Source organism: Adiantum capillus-veneris, chromosome 12, assembly GCF_014529385.1.
Source record: "Adiantum capillus-veneris isolate H3 chromosome 12, ASM1452938v2, whole genome shotgun sequence".
Lineage (NCBI taxonomy): Eukaryota > Viridiplantae > Streptophyta > Polypodiopsida > Polypodiales > Pteridaceae > Adiantum > Adiantum capillus-veneris.
Genome location: NC_140942.1, coordinates 78,106,108 through 78,128,091, shown reverse-complemented (window position 1 = coordinate 78,128,091; position 21,984 = coordinate 78,106,108). Strand labels below are relative to the sequence as shown.

Below are 21,984 nucleotides of genomic sequence, written 5' to 3'. Positions count from 1 at the left end.
GTGGATAGTATGAGCCCATAACACCCGATGGAGATGACATGCTTTCTGTAGGAGGGCGATAAGAACCTTGTTTGTGCTCTCAGCCTGCCCATTGGTTCTAGGGTAATAGGTGCAAGATTTGCGATGAGAAATCTTATAGTTAGCGAGCAAAGTCAAAATTAGCTCATTGACAAAGTGACTGCCCCGATCACTGGTGATCTCCAGAGGGCACCCAAACCTACACGATATATTTTCATACAAAAGTTTGCTACAGTATTGCCAATACAATGGGTGGTTGCTAGTACCTCTACTCACTTGGTTGCATAATCTGTAGCCACAAGCAGATACTTTCGATTACCTCGTTGAGAAGGGGAAGAAATTAGACCCACAAGTCTAAGCCCCATCTCTCAAAGGGTAACCATGCCATAGAGACCTGCAAAGGACGGTTGGACTGCTTACTTGGTTTCGGTCCACAGCATTGACAAACATCACAAACATTGACATGAGCTATTCCATCCCTAAATACATGAGGCCACCATAGACCACTTTGTAGAATTTTTTGGGAGGCGATGTGACCAAGATAATGGCCACCAATGGGACCATTGTGGGCATCCTCAAGAATATGCTCAACTTCATGGGGGGAGACACACCGCCTCAGAACACCATCTGGTCCCGACTTGTAGTGCTGACCTCCTATCAGAGTGAATGGGCGAAACTTCAACAACAATCTTCTCTTCTACAAGGGGGATGCATCCTCTAGGTACAGGCCAGTGGATAGCAAATGCAATACATCGTTGTACCATTACGGAGTGGTATCCACCTTAAAGAAATTGCTATCGGAAAAGTCACTCGCAATCCCTACAGCTGCCTCACCTGTCGGAATGCGAGAGAGATGGTCAGCCATGACGTGATGCTTGCCGGGACAGAGGACCACCTCAAAATCAAACTCCTGAAAGAGAAGTAATCACTGTCACACTCGACCTGCAACTTGTGGCTTATTAAGCAGATAGCGCAAAGCATGGTGATCATTAATAATTGTGAAGTGGACCCCTAATAAATAGTGACGAAATTTTTGTAGAGCATACACAATAGCCAAACCTTCCCTTTCCGTCGTGCTATAGTTGTGCTCTACCTTAGTGAGCAGTCGACTTGCATAGTGAATGGGCTGATCCAGGTTGAACTCCTTGCTAGGTTGAGTCAACACAACAGTCTAACTAGCATCCGTATGCATATAAAAAGTGAGAGACCAATCGGGGACAACTAGAATAGGTGCTTCAATGAAGCGATTTTTTTGATAAGTAAATGCTTCGGCCTCAGGCTTTTATCATTGGAAGGGTACAATAGCACTGGTCAGGCGTGTAAATGGTTGAGCCACCTGTGCATACATACGGATGAACCTACAATGATAGCCTGTGTGGCCTACAAAGCTCTGTACACCTTTGGGATTGATTGGAGGAGGCAACCTCAAGATGGCTACTATCTTCTCTAGGTCAGGCGCTAAACCAAAGCGTACCTTCAGTGACCAAAAAATGACATTTGTTCGGATTGAGCTTCAGGCGTGCCTCTCTACACCCGAGGAAGACGGTAGTGAGCTGAGCGAGATGCTCCTCCAGATTCTCCACTGGGATGGAACATTGAGCACCGGAGAAGGTCGAAAAATCGTCCATGAATATGCGAAGATGATCTGTGAGCAGAGAATAAAAGATGAGATATATTGTTCGATTGAAAGAGGTGGAGCGTTTTGCAACCCAAAAGACATTCTGGTGTAAATGAAAATACCCCATGGAGTCGAAACTTCACAAAAGCAGTTTCGATCTGATCACCAGGATGGATGCCCAACTGATCGTGGCCACTGAACCCATCCACGAAACAATAAAGTATGTGCCCTGCAACATATTCGAGTACACGTTCAGTGAAGGGTGTGGGAAAACCATCTAAGATTGTTACCTTGTTCAGAGCGCGGTAGTCGACGCACACGCGGATTTCATTGGATTGCTTCTTAGGCGCTATGACCATGGGTGATAGCCACTCAGAGTGCTCCACAGGTACAATGATCCCTGCCTCTTATATTTTTTTAGCTCCAGTTTGACGACTTTTGCATACTTAGGGTTGAGCTTGTAGGCTCAGCCTCTGACTGGCTTAACCTCTTCAACCAAAGGGATAGTATGGACACCCAATTCTAGTGAAATTCCTTCCAAATCTTTGTAAGACCAGACAAAAACATCTTTAAAAGAGTGCATAAAAGAGACTATCTAATCGAGTAGCGCGGGGAGATCCCATAGCCAAGCGGCTATTAGGATGGGCTGAGGGTTGTCAAGGTTGCCCAGGTTGACTTCTTTGACCGGTCAGGAGGTGTAGCTGGCGCGGGTGCATCAAAAGAGGAAGATTGTGTCGCCTCTTGGAGCTTCGAGACATCATGGGCTGGTGTCTGATCAATGTGAAAATCAGCATACTCTTCTTGCAACCATCTTGGTGGAAACTCCTCGAAGGTGCTCTTGTGTGGTCGGGGAGTCAGACACAGAGGAAGCTAAGGAGGGAGGTGAGACGTTGGTGAACTCTTGCAAAGGAGATTTCTTCCCCCTTCTATGGTGTGTTATAGGTTCGCCAAGGCCGATGGCTTCCATCAAGGGGGCAACTGAAGTGTGATCCTCAGTGACTATCACACTTGCTTCTGGATGATGTGGCTCACTGGTCTCAGCTGGAGGAGCAAGGGCAGAGGGTGTATCCTCGGGCAAGGGTTCAACAGAAACCACATAGCATGGCATCGATGTGGTAGCCTCCAACTATTGCAGTATGTCTTCGTCGGACCCGTCAGGTGGGGTAGGCTTCTCCAGGTCGAGGTTGGATGCCACTGACAAATAACTATGATGAGAGTTGAAACTACTAGATCCATGCCTCCTTCAAGTCAAATGGGTTTCATTGGGAAGCCAGGAGTATACATCCACATGGCGTCGTTTCCCCAATCATGAAATGCTTTAGTGTGCCGCAGCCATGGTCTGCCGATGAGCAAAGGAAATCCTCCCTTAACCTGGGGGAGACAAACCACAACAAAATCCAAGCTAAAGGTGAAGTCTTGTACTTGCAGAGGCACCTTGTCCACTATGCCCACTAGGTAGAGTGTCCTTTGGTCGGCCAACGTAACTGTGAAGGGAGCAGGCCGGGTAGGCTGCAGACCTAAAGCCAACATAGTGAACTCAGGCATCAGATTGATGCCAGATCCACCATCGACGATGACACCGGAGAATCGGCACCCAAGAATAGATACAGTGAGACGAGGACTCCTGTAATCAGTAAGGGGAGCAGCGGGATAGGAGATCATGTAGGACTCTGAGGGCTGTACTGGGAGGTGCCCACCACTAGGCCCTGCACCCGGGTACACAGATTGACTGACTGTAAGGGTGTCACTTCTTAGATTTGCATCGAGACGAAGCATGTCATAAACTGACACTTGCTCAAAGGTGTTCTTCAAGATAGCTTCTCCTGTAGGCTTGGCTCCTTCAATCTGAGATTCCTCTAGTACTTTGATTTGTTGCAAGTCAGCCACTGCTTCCAAGAAAGCTCCATTAATATCAGATAGCATGGAGATTGGTCGGCTCTTAGCACCAGTGGATGGCTTGTCACTTAGGGCAGGTATACTCATTTGTGGAAGTGGGGATGGACGAGGTGGACCTTTTGGAAGGCTGAGACTGAGAGCTGCTCTTTGTGCCCGAGTGAGGACACGAGCAGCCTCCTCCATTTGCTGTGGCCTATCCTTAGGGGTAACCACATGAGTAGCAGGTGACGGCTGAGGGATGGGTGCTCACCGTTATCAGGTTCATCTTCGGAAATGTGAACTCTTGTTGGTTCTGACTTGGACCTGAAGACAAAGATGCCATTTGCTTGGGACAATCCTTGTTGTAGTGGTCCTCAGCTTCGGGGCAATGACGGCAAGGAGGAGAACCTTCAGGTAAAGGACATTTGCTTTGGTAATGTCCATATTCCCAGCATCTGTAGCATAAAATAGGCCGATTGGACGGGTGAGGCGGGGGACGAGGTGGTCTCTGCTCCTGCTGCATCGAGGTAGAGGATGAAGTGTAGAAGCTCCGAGGGGTGGAGGGGGCATTGGAATGATAAAAACTTTGAGAGGGAAAAGTGCTTGGCATACCTTGCATAAGAGGGATATTTAGCAAGGGTGGCATGTAGTTTGGATGGCCATAGGGAAAACCATGTTGGATATAGGTGCTAACCCCTACTGGAGAGTAGAACCGAGACTTTGCTGTATTTTCTGCAATCCCTTTAGGTAGTAGCAATCCTTGTCCTCATGTCCAGACTTTTCACAGAAGTGGCAATAAGCCCAAAGGGGGCACTCATGTGGAGGGTGCCTTGGAGAGCGGCATGAGCTACACCAGACCATAGCCTTAGTCTCCTACTAAGACCTGAGCTCTTCTAGCTCGCGCTTGATTTGGTCCAAAGCCTCGCAATGTGGAGGCTTCTCCTATCTAAGAGAGAAGGATCTCTCCCCTTGAAGAGCTTGTTGTAACTTTAGAGCTTCGAGTTCCCTGCGTAAGGAGGTCAAGGGGTCAGATGGACTTCCCGGGAGTACAGAGGCAGTCTCTACCTGAGGAGAGTCGTTGAATAGCTTCCTTGCCTCCTCTATCCTAGTAGCAGCAGCAACAAACTCCTCCAGGATGGCTTCAAGTCAGACACTCTCTTTGAGCTTTTGTTGAGAAGTCTTAGGAAGAGCCTTCTCTATCCACTTCTTGACCATAAATTCACCTGGTTGCTGGGGAAGCTTGGCGACCAAACACTTTGTTCTGGTCATGAGTTTTGCAAAAGTCTCATTGGGCTGGAGTATCAGGTTGGGCAACTCATCCAGAACCTTCTCTTGAAAGGCCCATGGTATGAAAGCTTAACAAAACTGTTGTCATAATGTGGCCCAAGTCGTAAAGTGGTTCTTTGCAAATTGACTGTACCATTTATCTGCTAAGCCATCCAAGGTGGATGGCAAGAGTACTAGGTAGGCGTCTTCGAGGCCACAGCCCCTGCAGAGGGATACAAATCTCCGAGCATTGTCCTCGGCATCCTCTATGGAGAGACCTTTGAAAGTCAGGAACTTGATGTTCACCTTAGCCAGAACGCTTGTCAGCTCTTCCATGGCTATCTAATCCTGAGTCTGTTGCTCAAGAGGTTGCTGTAACACAGTGGTTGAGAACTGTACTGCGGAAGGGGACCCAGGAGGTATAGAATTGGTTGAGGGAGTGGAGGTAGCTGCGTAGGAAGGTAGGGGTAACGAGGATGGTGGACTTCTATTGGGCACAAAGGGTTTGCGTTTCCAATGGTAGTACTTCAGAGGACTTAGTAGTGGACTTTATCGCTCTTTTGACTACCTTGTATGTGTCATGCAGTAATCAGAAGCCCATCCAAGCTTTGGGCACGAAGACCTTTAACTTACTCAACACTGGTCCAGACTCCACTAGACCAGGGCGAGTGACTAGACCACCTGGCTAGTCTTGGACGAGAGACTACTAGACCAGCACGAGAGACTAGACAAGCTGGTTGAGGGAAAGTTGGACGAGACCAAGCTGAAGCTGGACCAGACCAGTCGAAACCAACAGACTAGCACAAGTGAGAGCTTAAACCTGCTAGCTCCTTGACTTGACTCTCGACGAAGCGAGACTTTAGTTGAGGTCCTACAGGGCGTGCCAAAAATGAGAGCACCTGTAGGAGAGATAATGTGTCGTGCTCTCTATAGTGGGTCCTCCTCAGTGAAATGTGCGTGAAATCTCATTCCAACAGAATGAAGACACTGAAAACAATGAATAACAGAGCAACACAGCGACTCATCAACAACATGGGACTCGACTGACTCGAATGAAACAGTACAGACTCTGTACAGACTCTGGCATGGCAGCACACTCAACTCCATGCTCAGAACTCCCGGGTACAATGGGAGTGTCGAGACTCAAATGTGCAAGGATGGTGCAGACGTGCTGTGCATGAACTCTAGACTCGAGACTCAAGACGCTTGACCATACAAAGTAGATGATGATGCCAATGACTCCAAACAAGTACGGATATATACAACCAAAAGGGCCACCAACAACTCACAAAATATCCAATCCAGTTAAGTCCATCTCCAAACTGTGGTGGTGGTAATATGGCCCTGTGTCGGCTAGGCTACCACCCGTATCCCCGCCACGTGTCATTGCCTAGGCAAGAGTCCGTCCAATGTGAACTCCAGCCCAATTGTAGCTAACTGTCTGTCCCGTGCCAGTGACACTGAAGCCTTGCTACAGTATCTGGAACCATGATGACATTTGTGCATAACAGCATGATGTGTCCCCCTGTAAAGCTAACTGTCTAGAAGATTCAAGGGCCAATGTGGCATATCTGTCTCAAGTAGTATCCCCATAAGCTATGCATAAAGGAGATTGATCTGGTAAGCACCTCTATCTCCATAGGGCCCATGGGGCTGCTAGCACTGCTCTAGTGATCTCGTGTGGCACGGAGGGGGCAAGAGAGAGCTCAACTCAAAAACCCTAACCCTAAAACATCAGAGTGTGGTTGTTTGTCCCGCACCTAGCATATGTAGAGCCTCTTGGGGGCTTGTAGCAATAGTAGTTAACTACAAGCTAGAGAGGCGAACCCTCATTCACATAGACCTAGTATCCTCATCTCTGCTCACTACACTGACCCTGTCGTGAAGCTTCCTCCAAAATAATAGAGCAATTCCACCTAAACCTGTAGAGCAACCATGTCACTGTGTGATCCTTTTGAAGGTCAACTCCTATTGAAAGACCTGCACCAAGGGTAAACCCCTCTCGTAACTCTGATGGGTCTCTGTAAACAAAATGACATCTCTATTCTCCGTCACCTTCTCCATGCTTTGGCAAATGACATGCCCTATTCAATTTTTTTCATAACTCCTTTGCGTCACGCTTGGGTAATTAGCTTTGAGTACACAAACATAAGATGCATAGAAATAGAACTTTCTAAAATTTTGCAAGTTTCCTTGCAAAAATGTAAGTCAAGATCACATATAAAAGTCCATTCTTGCTGCAATGAAAAACAAGCCGGTAATATAGCTATCAATGGTAATGAAGAGAATTAAAGCAAGCAAAACCAGCTAGAAAAGAAGACATGCCTTTGACAAGTGCAAACATATTACCTCACAGGAACTTTGAGCTCATTTGAAACAGCAGACACATATAATGTAAATTCTCTCTCTTCATAGAAACCAACAAGATAGATGTGAGCCAGATTTGGTATCTGCAATCACAATCACAATGTTAAACATTTGTATATTTTCATTTAGTAAGCCAAAAAACCTTGACAAGCATCAGTAGAAGAGATAAAGCATCATAACATTATGTCAATTCAAATTCACCACAATGACCAATAGCAAAACTAGCTTCAGCTTTAATTTGTATTTTAACCCAGTAGCGACAATAAGAAATTTAGCAAACATAAACACATGGACACTGTTGGACAGGGGGAAAGGGGAACACACCCAGCACACAACACAATGCCTCACTATAGCCCAAGGTTTACACAGCACCCCAATCCACTAGAGTTCACCTTCAAAACTTGACACTATCCGCAAGCAAACCACCGCCTGCACACGACCATACGCACACATGCTTTGCCATGCACCAAATAGACCCAATCATTGCGCTCTGACGAATTCACAGCCTTCCACACGCACACAGCCTCTCTCTATCTCTCTTTGCACGACAAACATCGGGGGGGCACACACGCTTGGAAACACACGCACACAAGCAGAGAAGAGAAGGGGAGAGGGGGAATTGACACCAAGAAGCAGCAATGAGGGATTCTTCTATCACCAACACAACCGTACAAAAAAGCCTTGAGCCGGCACAATCCTCGTGCTAAAGAGCACAATGGCCAAGAAGCCTAATGGCAAAAAGCAGCATTTGTAAAAGCCCATGAAAAATCATGTTCATCCCCTTTTATAGGGGTGGCTCAAAGACCCAAAAAAGAAAAAAATGGGAGCTTTCCCAACTCGTGTACTTCAACTTGAGCCCCTTTTAGAATTTTCCTTGCATTGCTTGCATTTGGCTTAACTTTTTTTGGAAACTCTTGCATGGTAGACACTTCACATTGTTTGGCTGCTTGGACTGCCCGCTTTGGATTGCCCTCTGGGCCCTTTGAACTCGCCCTTTTTGCATATGGCACCCCCCTTGGGGAATCTTTAAACTCTCTCTCTCTCTCTCTGCATTGGAACTGCCCTCTTTCTCCCTCTCTGCAAACAGTCGCAGGACACCCCCCCATGGCACTAGCAATATCGTTAGTGGGGGTTTCCCTTCCCCTCAAAAAAGCTTGGCCCCTATGGGCGTGTGTGAACTCCCCCAGTAGGGCGAACAGCTACATCATCTCCGCCTGCCGCTTGTCCAGAGCCACCGGACGCCGCCAACTGCCGGCCGCCGCTAGCTAAAAACCGCCCGACTGTGCCAGCGCGCCACTGCACACAGCATAAGCAGCACCCATGGTGCCATCGCCATAGCCCATGGGGTTGGAGAGCTCTCCCTTCTCCCTTGTACACACGAATAGTGGCCACAACACTGCACTATATAAAGAGTCCTCCAAGGGCCTTGAGCTCCACGTATGGGACTAAGGCAGCGCCACGTGGCGGCCTCCAGAGCCCTCACCTCCAAGCCTTCAAAGAATTTCAAAAAGGCTTTTAAAAAAATAAACCCCAAATAATCCAACCTCTTTGCCCTGCTTGCCAAGTGCCACCTAGTGATCCGATTCCCGATCCGCGAAGCCCGGCCGAAACTCCTTGCTTCCGGCTTCAAGCCGCATATCCCCCACTAGAATCTGGGAAGACCTCGAACCAAGGCCGCCAAAACCAAAAAAAAATCATATGTAGGCTCACTACCGCCAAATGCTCCCAATTTCATCAGGCCGTAACTCGGCGCTCGAGGCTCATAATCACGAGCCGTCAATCCCTGTTGACTCCACACTGTATGCTCTATCTGCTTGAACCCAATCGAGGTCCAAAAAATGCCAAATGGTATGAATCCCCATGCGGTCAACTGGGCACCAACCCGGCCCCCGACCAAACCTCAGATGGCTATAACTTGCAATCCCTAGCTCTGATCTGCAATCTGAAAAGACGGGTATGCTCCGTAACTCGAGCACTATGCGTCTATACACTGACATCCACTTGGGCCACCTGTCCCCAGCTGCCTTGCCCGGCGAGGATCTGCAACACATCGCACCTTCAAACTCCAATATCTTGGGCTCCGTAGCTCTGCTTGATGAGCCGTCTGGACCTGCTCCTTCAACACTTCAAGCTCTACATATCTAGGTGTTGAGATTGCACCTTGAACCTCCTTCATCTGCTACCCAAATTAGCCCCTTTTGGAGCCCTTCTTGGCTTGTAAACCGCATCATCCATACATATCCGCTGCTACCTGTTTGCCCAGGATCTTTTTAGCTGCTCTATCCTTTTGCCCTACATCTGCTAGCCTGTACATACCTGCCCACCATCTTCTATGATCGACCAACTTTGGCTGCACCATCATTGCCCACCCCCCAGTTAAGCATTTATGCTCAACCAAAAAAGAGCTTTATTCCACTTCTAACTGCAAAACCTGGCACACACTATGAGAAAACCAAAACCATATACACATAGTCTTATTGCATCCTACTGCCAAACCTTCAAGTGGGTTGCCCCACCCCCTGCATCAGATAACTTCCGCGTGGATCAAACACGTGCAATTGGTGTCGTCCACCCATTTGTACATGCTCACCATAGTGCCGTACCCAAGCACGTAGCCCATCATGTATATAGGCTGCCCATAGCCTGCCTTCAACACTCCATGCATTCATTTGCAAACTGTCTACTCCATACCGAGCAGCACCAAGCATACCACCATCCAAAAAACATGTACCTAACAACAAGCTCAAACACATGTCTGACCCTCCCTTCCAACCAAGTAAAGTGAAGGCCTCGACCATAGACCCTTGTATCTATTGAGTCATCCACCACATAGCTCTATCTACCACCATATTCATCAACCATAGCTCACATACCTTCAATGGAAGCAAAGCCACTGTCTGGGATTCTCCTTTATCCACCACTGGACATGTTTGCTGTGTCGGAATCTCCACCGTCTTTGGCAACCCAACCTCCTCTTTGGCCACACACTCGATTCCAGCATCATCCAGCCCTCCTCCCTCCTGCTGTAACCAGTTGCTCTTCAAGATCAATCAACTCCACTTACCTCTCAGCTTTAGCTGCTTGTGCTTCAATCACCTCTTCTATCGCTGCATCATGCTCTGCCAAGGTAGAGAGAAATTCTCCCCACACTGCATCCTCCTGATCATCATCCATGGGTAGGGCCACTTCATCCCTTGCTGCAAGAATCTGCACCGTCTCTTTCTATATAACTCCATTGGTGGGCATAGACTCCTCCACTTGGTCTCCATCAAACACATCGGCTTGCTCCGTTCCCTGCTCTTCTTGAACATTAGCTATCACCATATCACCAAACATATAATAAGGCAGCTTTACCTTTACCAGCTCAGGTTCGTCAAACTCCGTTTCTCCGCCATAGGATGTGGACACATCCACTCTATCCTCCTCGCTTGTCTCGCAACAACTTGAGCTTGTATCTTCATCATCACCGGCATCATATACCGACTCCGTATCTGCATCTTCATCCGCTTGCTGCTCCACAAATATTTGATCATCTTCATGACTTTGATCACTTTCTCCACCTGCTTCTGAACCCTCGGTATCCGCAACCTGATTGCACTCTACTACCTTTTCATGCAAACTTTCCACAAGAACAGGCTTTACCTCTTTAATCCACAGTAGAACCTCAACATCTTCTACCACTTTTGCACCTTGGTTCACCTCGATATGGGGCTTCTTCTCATTGACAAGCTCGTCCACCCTCGGCACATGCACACCACAAACTGGAAACCTCCAAGGAACATAACCAACCATAGGCCTTACCTCCATAGGCTCTGCATTTCGAACAATTGGAACTGCCTTTGGTCGGACCAAAGAACACTTTGCAACCTTCGCAACGGGCACATAATCTGCATGATTCAACACGCCAAATTCCAGCTTCCGCTTTACCTTTCTGCTCTTCATCTTGGCCAGATAGACCATGTCTTCATATGTATCCGCACCGTCTTCCACCTTTTCTCTAATCCTCAGATGCAAGCACTCTAGCAACTTCGACAGCTTCAAACAGCGATTGCCCTTTACCCCAATAGCAACCTCTAATTGCCTCCAACACGCTTCAAACTGCTCAATGAAAATAGAAAAATCCTTACTCACATCCTAGCGTACCGCCTTTAGCTTTGCACCAGCTTCCTTTGCAGTAACCACCTCTCGAAACCGCTCCAGAATCTGATTTCGCAACTCCTGCCATGCTCCTCGATCCCTGCCCTTTAAACCATTGAACCAAATCTTGGCCCGTCCGCGCATCAACAACGGCACCGTCTGCAACTTCTCCGCATCCATCAACATATGCATCGACAGCAGCCATAACTCGAAATCCGCTAACCAATCCTCAGGATCTTCAACGCCCGTAAATATGGGACCAAAACTTGGCTCTACCATCTCTGCTAGCTTCAAACTCTACCACCGAACACTTCGACCATCAGCCAACCGTTTCGTCGGCTACAAAACCTTGCTTGAAACCTCAAATAGGAGCATCAGACAACTCCTCCGTGGGGGCACCAGTAGATGGAGAGGGGGAAAGGAGAACACACCCAGCACACAACACAATGCTTCACTATAGCCCAGGGTTTACATAGCGCCCTAATCCACTAGAGTTCAACTTCAAAACTCGACACTATCCGCAAGCAAACCACCGCCTGCACACGACCATACGCACACACGCTTTGCGATGCACCAAACAAACCCAATCATTCCGCTTTGCCCAATTCATAGCCTTCCACACGCACACAACCTCTCTATATCTCTCTTTGCACGACAAACCTCGGGGGGACACACACGCCCGAAAACACACGCACACAAGCAAAGAAGAGAAGGGGGGAGGGGGAATTGACACCAAGAAGCAGCAATGAGGGATTCTTCTATCACCAACACAACCATACAAAAAAGCCTTGAGCCGGCACAATCCTCGGCTAAAGAGCACAATGGCCAAGAAGCCTAATCGCAAAAAGCAGCATTGGCAAAAAGCCCATGAAAAATCATGTTCATCCCCTTTTATAGGGGTGGCTCAAAGACCTCAAAAAGAAAACAATGGGAGCATTCCCAGCTCGTGCACTTCAACGTGAGCCCCTTTTAGAATTTTCCTTGCATTGCTTGCATTTGGCTTACTTTTTTTGGAAACTCTTGCATGGTAGACACTTCACATTGTTTGGCTGCTTGGAATGCCCGCTTTGGATTGCCCTCTGGGCCCTTTGAACTCGCCCTTTTTGCATATGGAACCCCCCTTGGGGAATCTTTAAACTCTCTCTCTCTCTCTCTCTCTCTCTCTCTCTCTCTCTCTCTCTCTCTCTCTCTCTCTCTCTCTTTGCATTGGATCTGCCCTCTTTCCCCCTCTGTGCCAACTATCGTAGGACACCCCCCCCCCCCATGGCACCAGCGATATCGCTAGTGGGGGGTTCCTTCCCCTCAAAAAAGCTTGGCCCCTATGGGCGCGTGTGAACTGCCCCAACCGGGCGAACCGCCACATCATCCCCGCCTGCCGCTCGTCCAGAGCCAATGAACGTTGCCAACCGCCGGCCACCGCCAGCTAAAAACCGCCTGACTGCGCCAGCGCGCCACTGCGCACAACATAAACAGCGCCCATGGCGCCATCGCCATAGCCCAAAGGGTGGGAGAGCTCTCCCTTCTCCCTTGTACACACGAATAGTGGCCACACTGCACTATATAAAGACTCCTCCAAGGGACTCGAGCTGCGCATATGGACTAAGGCAGCGCCACGTGGCGGCCTCTAGAGCCCTCACCTCCAAGCCTTCAAAAATTTTCAAAAAGGCTTTTTAAAAAAACCAGCGTGATAGGAAATGGGCGGAAAGCAGCCGAAACGTTCGAAAACGGTGTTCCGGACGAGTCCTGTTCCCAAATGGAGTCAGAAACCGAACACCGTTCCGGAACAGGGTGTAACCAGAACGGTGTTCCGGAACGAGGGGTGATGGGGCAGAACGTGACACGGAATGGTAGAACGCGGGGCGGGACGGGCAGAAGTAGGCATTTGGGGGCATATTTGCGAGACATATTTGGGACAGTTTGCGGGCAGGTTTGGGGGCAGATTTGCGGGCAGTTTTGGGGTTGTTTAGGACTAAGCTGAATGGAGGTAATTCAAACATTACTTTAGTTGACCGTTCCGGTCCCCCCTTCTCCTCCCTGTTCCATTCCCATTCCGGACCCTCCCGTTCCTGTCCCCCGTTCCCGGTCCTGGTAACTATGAAAAAAAACCCCCAAATAATCCAACCTCTTTGCCCTGCTTGCCAACTGCCATCTGCTGGTCCGATTCCCGATTTGCGAAGCCCAGCCGAGACTGCTTGCTTCCGGCTTCAAGCCGCATAACCCCCACCTTATCTGGAATCTGGGAAGACCTCGAACCGAGGCCGCCAAAACCAAAAAAAAATCATCTATAAGATCAATACCGCCAAATGCTCTCAACTTCATCAGGCCGTAACTTGGCGCTCGAGGCTCAGAATCATGAACCGTCAATCCCTACTGACTCCACACTGTATGCTCTATCTACTCGAACCCTGTCGAGCCCAAAAAATGCCAAATGGCACGAATCCCCATGCGATCAACCCAACCCCCAGCAAAACTTTAGATGGCCATAACTTGCAATCCGTAGCTCCAATCTGCAATCTGAAAAGACGGGTATGCTCCGTAACTCGAGCACCACGCGTTTATACACTGACATCCACTTGGGCCACCTGTCCCCAGCTGCCTTGCCCGACGAGGATCTACAACGCACTGCACCTTCAAACTCCAATACTTTGGGCTCCGTAGCTCTGTTTGATGAGCCGTCTGGACCTGCTCCTTCAGCACTTCAAGCTCTACATATCTAGGCCCAAAGATTGCACCTTGAACCTCCTTCATCTGCCACCCAAATTAGCCTCTTTTGGAGCCCTTCTTGGCATGTAAACCGCATCAGTCATACATATCCGCTACTACCTGTCAGCCCAGGATCTTTGTAGCTGCTCTAGCCCTTTGCCCTGTATCTGCTAGCCTGTACATACCTGCCCATGCAATCTTCTTCGGTCGACCAACTTTGGCTGCACCACCATTCACACCAACACAAGCACGTTGGGGCCAATGCTCTCTTCGGATGGAACTCTGCCATTCCGTGTCTCATGTGTCGTGCATCTCTTTCATTTCAATTGTTTTGAAGCGTCCAAAGTCTGTTCAAATAGAACAGACAGAGCACAATGGCGTTCTTGGATTCTATAGAGTATCTACAGTTTCTTCTCGACAAGCTTCGCAGCATCCTCGGCAGAATCTCTCGATGCTGTAAAGCTTACGACACTTCTTAAACTACATGTTGCCCCCTCTGATGCCCTAGGTGGTACCCCCTCCTCCGGCATCAGAAAGTGCAAGAGCCTCTAACCGAAAACCCTCCCAGACTTCTGTTCCTATTGGGGGCCTTTAGGAACATGGTGCAACCTTTAACCCTAATCTAGTGCAACCACCGTTCCCTTACGGTTCTCTCCTTGTATCTACGCAGCTCTAGCAAAAACAACCCGAGGCATCTCTGATCTTGATATCTCATGACTCTAGCCAATGGTCTAAAGCCCTCTCTGAATAGACGATGAAAGCAGTCTCGTATCTCATAGTATACCGGGCAATGAAAAATGTGATGTAAATCTTTCTCTGGCTCTATATGACACAACCAGCATATCCTGGCCTCTGTTGGTACTCTCCTAAATCTGTCAGTCTCAATCTCTTGCTGATGCGATGATGTGCGCCATCCGAAACAACCATTTTTACATACGCAATAGCCTTCTTATTTAGATTTAACCACGCCTCATCTATCATAGCTAAAGGTTGCCTTGCATTCTCTCTATCCACAAATCAGATCCAGTGCCCTCAATCTCTTGATTTCGAAGAGATTCTTCACGTCCGAAGAGAAGGAGGCTATATTATCACTTTTGTGCACAAAAAACTGAAAATTAAATTTCTGAAAAAATTTCAGAAATTAGTAATTTGCGAAAATTTCATTCATTTTTGAAAACTTTTTGCAAAAAAAAGTGCCACAAAGGTATTACAACACTTATAGAAGCTCCCCTTCGAATTTTCTAAAATTTATTAATTTTTGAAATTTTCGGCAAAAAATTACAACATGCTGAATTTTCGAATTTCTCACCAAAAAATTCGGGGATTTTCACAATTGCAGGTGCACAAACCACAAATTGATAAATGTGCAAGCTATGTGCATCAAAATGCCTGATTTTCATTGCTAAAATTGACCTATAAATGCTAAAATTTGTCCAAAAATGGATTAAAAACACCTTTGTTTACAAATTTCCTTGTCGGAGAGACTACCCGCGATGAAAACTTCGTCAAATGGGAGAGAAAGCTTCTCGAGGATGTAGAGCGGCAATCCTCAGCTGTTCGCGACAAACTCCTCATGAGGAATTTGCATGAGGCTCTGCTACCAGTTAAAAGAGAAGGTTCGGGAACCCAAGTTGGGTAAGTTTGGGCAACAAAGTGTGTCACAAAGTGATGACTTGGCGGACAGCAGAAACCCTAATTTCTGCTAGAAACCCTAAATTCCTGCAAACCCTCATTTCTGCCAGAAACCCTAATTTCCGAAAATCTCGGAGGCTGAATTTTTTTATTTTTTATTTTGAAAATGATGAGCGACACGAATTTTGCTTTTTTTTTTAATAAAAAAAAGAGAAAAGAGTCTCTAAGAGAGAGAGAACTGATGCTTTTTATTTTAAAAAGCTTTTGGGGCTCTGCTTTTGGGCATCCCTTGTAACCTTTAAATTAGTGGTGAGGGCCTCACTTTTCAGAGCATCTGGACGCAGAGTCTGAGAGTGAAACCCTAGCCACTCTCTTGTACTTTGATTTGATTAATATACAAAGAAATACCGAAAGTGGCGCCAGTCTTTGGGGCCAATATCTCTAGGCACGGAACTCCGCCGGGCCAGTGTACATCTATTGTGATCTGTGACTTGTTTTGAAGTGGTTATTTGGTGTTGTCGCGGTTGATTCTTGACTTGGAGTGTCCAAGTCTGTTACAGTGGTATCAGAGCACGGCCGATTTCTCTTCTACGGGAAATCCGATCCCCGATTTTTTTATTCCGCGGCACCTATGGCTTCAGGCAATGATCAGTCGACTCCCTCTGTATCTGGAGATGCGGGCTGGGATCACAACGAAGATTCTGGTAGAGAGTATGGCCCGCCTTGGCCTACTTAGGCGGAGCGGCGAGAGATGGAGCGTCGCCAGTTGATCGGCGATGCAACAAAGATGATGCTCAATTTTGCCAAGGACCCGAAGATGGCAAAATATATGAACCAGACCTCTTTGGAAGAGGTACAGATGGAGTGGCAGAGAACCACAACCCCACTCCCGAAACCCGCTCTCAAGAAACCTTTTGCCTCCAAGAAAATATACGGAGAAGGAACTGGAGAACGTGGTTGATGCACGGATTGCTCAGCTTTTTGACGCACAAAAGAAAGCCAAAAAGCACAGCAAAAAGCAGAAGAAAAGCATTGACTTTCCAGGTTATTTGGGTCGTCAGTCGACTTTTGACAAGGCAAAGAAACAGAAGAAGCGTGTTTGATTTGAAGGAGTACCCAGTTCTTCTTCTTCTTCTTCTTCTTCTTCTGATAGTTCTTCTAGCTCCTCGGATTCGAGCAAAGAAGACAGAAAAGGTAAAAAGCGAAGCAAGAAACAAAGCTTCGGAAAGGGCAAGAAAAAGGCAAAGAAGGCTACATCTCGCCTAGAGACTGACAGTTCTACTGAGGACTCCTCTACAGACAGCTCAGATTCCGATGACGGAAAGTTTTATACGAACAAGAAGAATTTTTACAAAGCCAACCAGTATGACTTTCTCGAAGATAAAAGCAAGAAAGTCCGAGAGTTTAAGGAAGGTGGCCACTCGATCAAGTTTGATACTTTTCAGGATACTCAGATGCTTCGAAGGCTTTGTCTTTTATACAGTAGTTTGACATCGCTTTCGCGGGAGGACGCTATTCAGAGCACTCTAAGATTCGGAGAGCTACCTCTTACCTTAAGGGGAATGCTCGTACTTGGTGGTCCACGCTTCTTTTGACAAGAGTGCGCCAGTTAAATGGCTAAAATTTAAGAAGCTTTTTATTTCTTCTTGGTTGACGCAAGAATATGAACGAGATGTACGAGCTGCTTGGAACCATCTTCGGATGACCAAGAAAGATACAATCAATGCTTATTGTAAAAGATTCTGGAGCTCTTTTCTACCAGCCTCTTCATTCAAGAAGATCTCGTTCAGAGAACAGATTGAGCGGTTTACCTTGGGTCTACCTACAGAGATCCGAGATCACTGCTTGGAACAGAAGTTAGCTTCTATTCAGGAGTTGATGAGTCATGCGAAGCGGGGCTTTGCCATTCACTCTGGCAGTCTGACCTACCCCACAGATGAGGCCATGACACAACGAGCCAAACGACTTCTGGGAATGAAAGTAGAAAGAAAAAGAGCAACCCAGAGAAAAATGATGCACGACCCAAGCTTACTCCTGAGGAGAGAGCTCGCTTCATCAGAGAGGGGAAGTGCTTTGGATGCGGGAGCAGGGACATATCTCCGCGAAGTGCCCTAACAAGGCACAGAAAGAACAGAATGATAAAGACGACGACAGGTCTCAGAGTTCGAGAGCAGCTAAGGAATGTGGCAGAAAAGGCAGATAGAAAAGCAGAACTAGTACCACATGGCGTGGGACCTGCACCGAATCTAATGAATGAAAGTACAAACTTTGCCGCTTTTGGGGCAAAGTGAAGGATCAGGAAGCTCTTTTGAAGGAGCCAAGGCCAACTTCTTTTCACTTGGAATTGGCGGCTCGATTTGGAATTACGCCCGACAGATTGACGCCACAGGCGGACGTAGTTCGACTGGCACCCGAATGGGATGTTGCCATTACACCGAGCATTGGCAAACTTCGTTTGCAATGACAGGGGTGTTCAGGGCACACGAGTGACGTTCTACTCAGGATCCCTTGGTACCACAAGAACTGCGCCGTGGTTGACTACCGGGCTAAGAAAGCGACTTTGATAAATGAAGGGCTTAGAGATTGTACTTGATAAACTTCAGTTTCTTACTCATTCTTTTGGGAGAGAACTGAACGCTGGATAAAGGTTGAATATGTTTTGACCTGATCAAAAGAACGCCAAGATTTTTTTCCACACTCATGCCGATTGCTTTTCAGAGGGCCTGAAGATCAAACCATTGATCTGATACCTGGAAGCACGCCACCGAATCGGCCACCTTATCGTGTGAGCCGAGTACAAAATGAAAAGATTATGAACCCAGTGAAAGACCTCTTGGAAAAGGGTCTTGTCCAGCCTAGTACTTCACCGTATTGCTCTCCAGTTTTGTTGGTTTTGAAGAAAGACGGATCGTGGAGAATGTGCATCGATTATAGCGCTCTCAACAAAATCACCATCAAGAACAGATTTCCGATTCCTAGGATCGATGATATACTGGACAGGTTACAGGGATCCTCGTGCTTTAGAAGGATTGACTTGAAGAGTGGATATCATCAGATCAGGATAGCGCCAGGAGATGTCTACAAGACAGCTTTTCGGACGACTTGTGGGTTATTTGAGTTTTTGGTGATGGCTTTTGGCTTAACCAATGCTCCTGCGACATTTAACCGGATGATGGACATGATTTTTCGAGAGTACACGCTATTTGTTAGCACTTTCTTTGACGACATCATTGTTTTCTCCAAGAATGAGGTAGAACACAAAGATCATCTGCTTCAAGTCTTTCAGGCATTACGAGATCACACGTTAGTGATTAATGCAAAGAAAAGTGAATTTTTCCTATCAGAGATACACTTTTTGGGACACATTGTGTCAGCAGCAGCAGGAGTGCAAATGGACCCGGCCAAGATAGAGACTATCCGTGATTGGCCCGATTTGAGGAATGTCCATGAAGTTAGAAGCTTCTTGGGACTGTGTTCGTACTACAGGCGGTTCATACGAAAGTTTGCAGAGGTTGCTTCCCCTTTGCATACCGTGACACAGAAAGGAGTACCTTTTTCGTGGGGACCCACAGAGGTGACTGCCTTTCGGACATTGAAAGAGAATTGACTACGGGACCTATTTTGACTTTGTCGGACTAGCAGAAGTCATTTGAAGTATATTGTGATGCTTGTGGTCGTAGTCTGGGTGCGGTCTTGATGCAAGAAGGCCATGTCATAGCTTACGAGAGCCGTTTGTTCTCTAGGCCGGAGATGATAGCACAGATTTATGAGAAAGAGCTATTGGCGGTTATCCATGCTCTTACTCAGTGGCGGCATTACCCACTCGGAGCGGATTTTACTGTCTTTACAGACCATCAGAGTTTGCGCTACTTCTTGTCACAGAAGCAGCTTTCGTAAAAGCAGATGCGGTGGGCGAACATCTTGTCACAGTTCCACTTCCAGATTGTCCATGTGCAGGGACAGAAGAATGTGGTGGCAGATGCTTTGTCTCGGAAACTGTTGGTTCTGGCTATTTCCGCGATACATCATAGGAGCTTCGAGGATATGGTCGATCAGTATGCCACAGATACAGATTTTGCAGATATTTTCACACGGATACGGGATGGGGAGACAGTAGCTGGATACTCCCTTCGGGAAGGCTACTTGATGAAAAAGACTATGTTGTGCGTTACACAGCCGTTGAGGGAAAAGGTTATGACTGAATGCCATTGTCCACCTTTTACGGGTCACCACGGAATTGCTACCACCATGAAAGGGGTAGAGAGATACTTCTTTGGGCCGAGACTCAAAAAGGATGTGAAAGAGTTTGTGCGCAGTTGCTCAGTATGCCAGAAGGTCAAGTTTGACAGGCATAAGGCACACGGATTGTTACAGCCTTTACCCATACCCACCCACCCCTGGGAAAGTATTGCAATGGATTTCATTTTTGATCTCCCAAGAACACAGAATGATAACGATGATTTTCCGATTACATGGCACGTCTGAGACGATTGTCTTCGACAGAGACCCCAGATTTATGAGTTTGTTTTGGAAGGCAATTTGGGAGAACATTGGCACGCGGTTAGTTCTCGTCATCGTTCCACTTGCAGACTGACGGCAATTTGAGATTGCCAATTCAGTGATTTTAGATTTATTGAAGTCTTGTATCTCGGATCAGAAGACTCAATGGGAAAAGAACTTACCTTTGGTGGAATTTGCCTACAATAACACGATACACTCTTCGACGGGGAAGACGCCATGTGAGATTGTTGAAAGTGCTACGAAGGTTCCATCCTTCCTGAGCACGAAAGATTAGATATTTGAAGCGGATGAACATTCGCGAGATTTGGATACGGCTTTTGCCAAGGTTCGCGAGACTTTGCAGGATTCTCAAGAACGACAGAAAAAGGCAGCGGATAGCCATCGTCGTGACTTGAAATTGAAGGAGGATGATTGGGTGCTCTTACTTTTGAGAAGGCACGCCTACGAAAGAAAAAGGGAAAGGAGAGGCTTTTTCCAAAGCTTAGTATGCGATACTACGGACCTTTCCAGATCACTGACAAGATAAATGATGTCTCCTTCCGATTGAAACTGCCAGATACTTGGAGGATTCCTAATGCATTGCATGTGAGTGTCTTGAACCCTGTTAAGGGTGATGTGCCTGATGATGGGGAGCCTGATGAGCAACCCGAAGTGGAAGAAAACGAGGAGATCCTTGTTCCTGAAAGATTTTGGCACATAACGATACGAAGAAAGGTAAAGTCCGAAGGCGGTTCTTGGTTTAGTTCAAGAACTTTCCTGCATTTGATGCGAAGTGGATGGAGGAGGAGGACCTAGCAGATACTCCTCGGATTGTGAAACTTTACCTCGATGTTTTGGTTTAGCATAGTCTACTCCAAACGGAACCCATAAATTCAGCTTGGCCGAAGATCTGGTGCAGTGGGATGCACAAGAGGGGAGTTACTCCGCTCCTTTGTCAACAGATGCCTCGGTTTTGATACTAAAGTCACTGATGTCTCTCTGAGCTTCAGGGATACTGAGAGCTCACAGTATTCTACTGGATGACTTTATGAAATGGAATTCCTGATAATGATACTGATTTGTTCTTGACTTCTCTTGAGTGCAGGAACTGATAGCCGAAATGACTGCAACATTTTGGTCTGATTGATCTCGAATAGACATGGTTGCAATAGGGGTTAGTCAATCGGACATCGATGAGGTCCCGATTGGACCTAGATGTGATTGCTAGCTACATTGCCGATAAATCATGGTCTAAGATCCGAATGAATGTTGAATGTCATGTGATGTCCTGTGATGTCGTCTGATGTGACTGTCGATTTTATACATGTGCTAGATGTGTGTTTCTAGTACATAGGTACTAACAGTCAGTGTCTGCTAAGACGGTTTATGGCTTTTGTCGGTTTTGCAGGCGTAATCGCGGTCGATTACAATGCTTTCAAGAGGGGGGTATGTCACAAAGTGATGACGTGGTGGACAACAGAAACCCTAATTTCTGCCAGAAACCCTAAAATTCCTGCAAACCCTAATTTTTGGAAATCGCGGAGGCTGAATTTTATTTTTTTAAATTTTTTTTTTAATTTTTGAAAATGATGAGCGACGAGAATTTTGCTTTTTTTTTAATAAAAAAAAGAGAAAAGACTCTCTAAGAGAGAGAGAGAACTGATGCTTTTTATTTTAAAAAGCTTTTGGGGCTCTGCTTTTGGGCATCCCTTGTAACCTTTAAATTAGTGGTGAGGGCCTCACTTTTCAGAGCATCTGGACGCAGAGTCTGAGAGTGAAACCCTAGCCACTCTCTTGTACTTTGATTTGATTAATATACAAAGAAATACCGAAAGGGGCGCCTGTCTTTGGGGCCAATATCTCTAGGC

General features: G+C 47.0%; 1 protein-coding gene across 1 annotated transcript in view; it reads right to left on the bottom strand.

The window, feature by feature from the left end:
• LOC147445993 (uncharacterized) overlaps nucleotides 1–21,984 on the bottom strand; it is an 83,383-nt gene that overhangs the window by 35,017 nt on the left and 26,382 nt on the right. Inside the window, exon 4 of the mRNA XM_086525313.1 lies at nucleotides 7,127–7,227. Coding sequence (XP_086381439.1) covers nucleotides 7,127–7,227 — 101 coding nt within the window. The remainder of the gene's footprint in view (nucleotides 1–7,126; nucleotides 7,228–21,984) is intronic.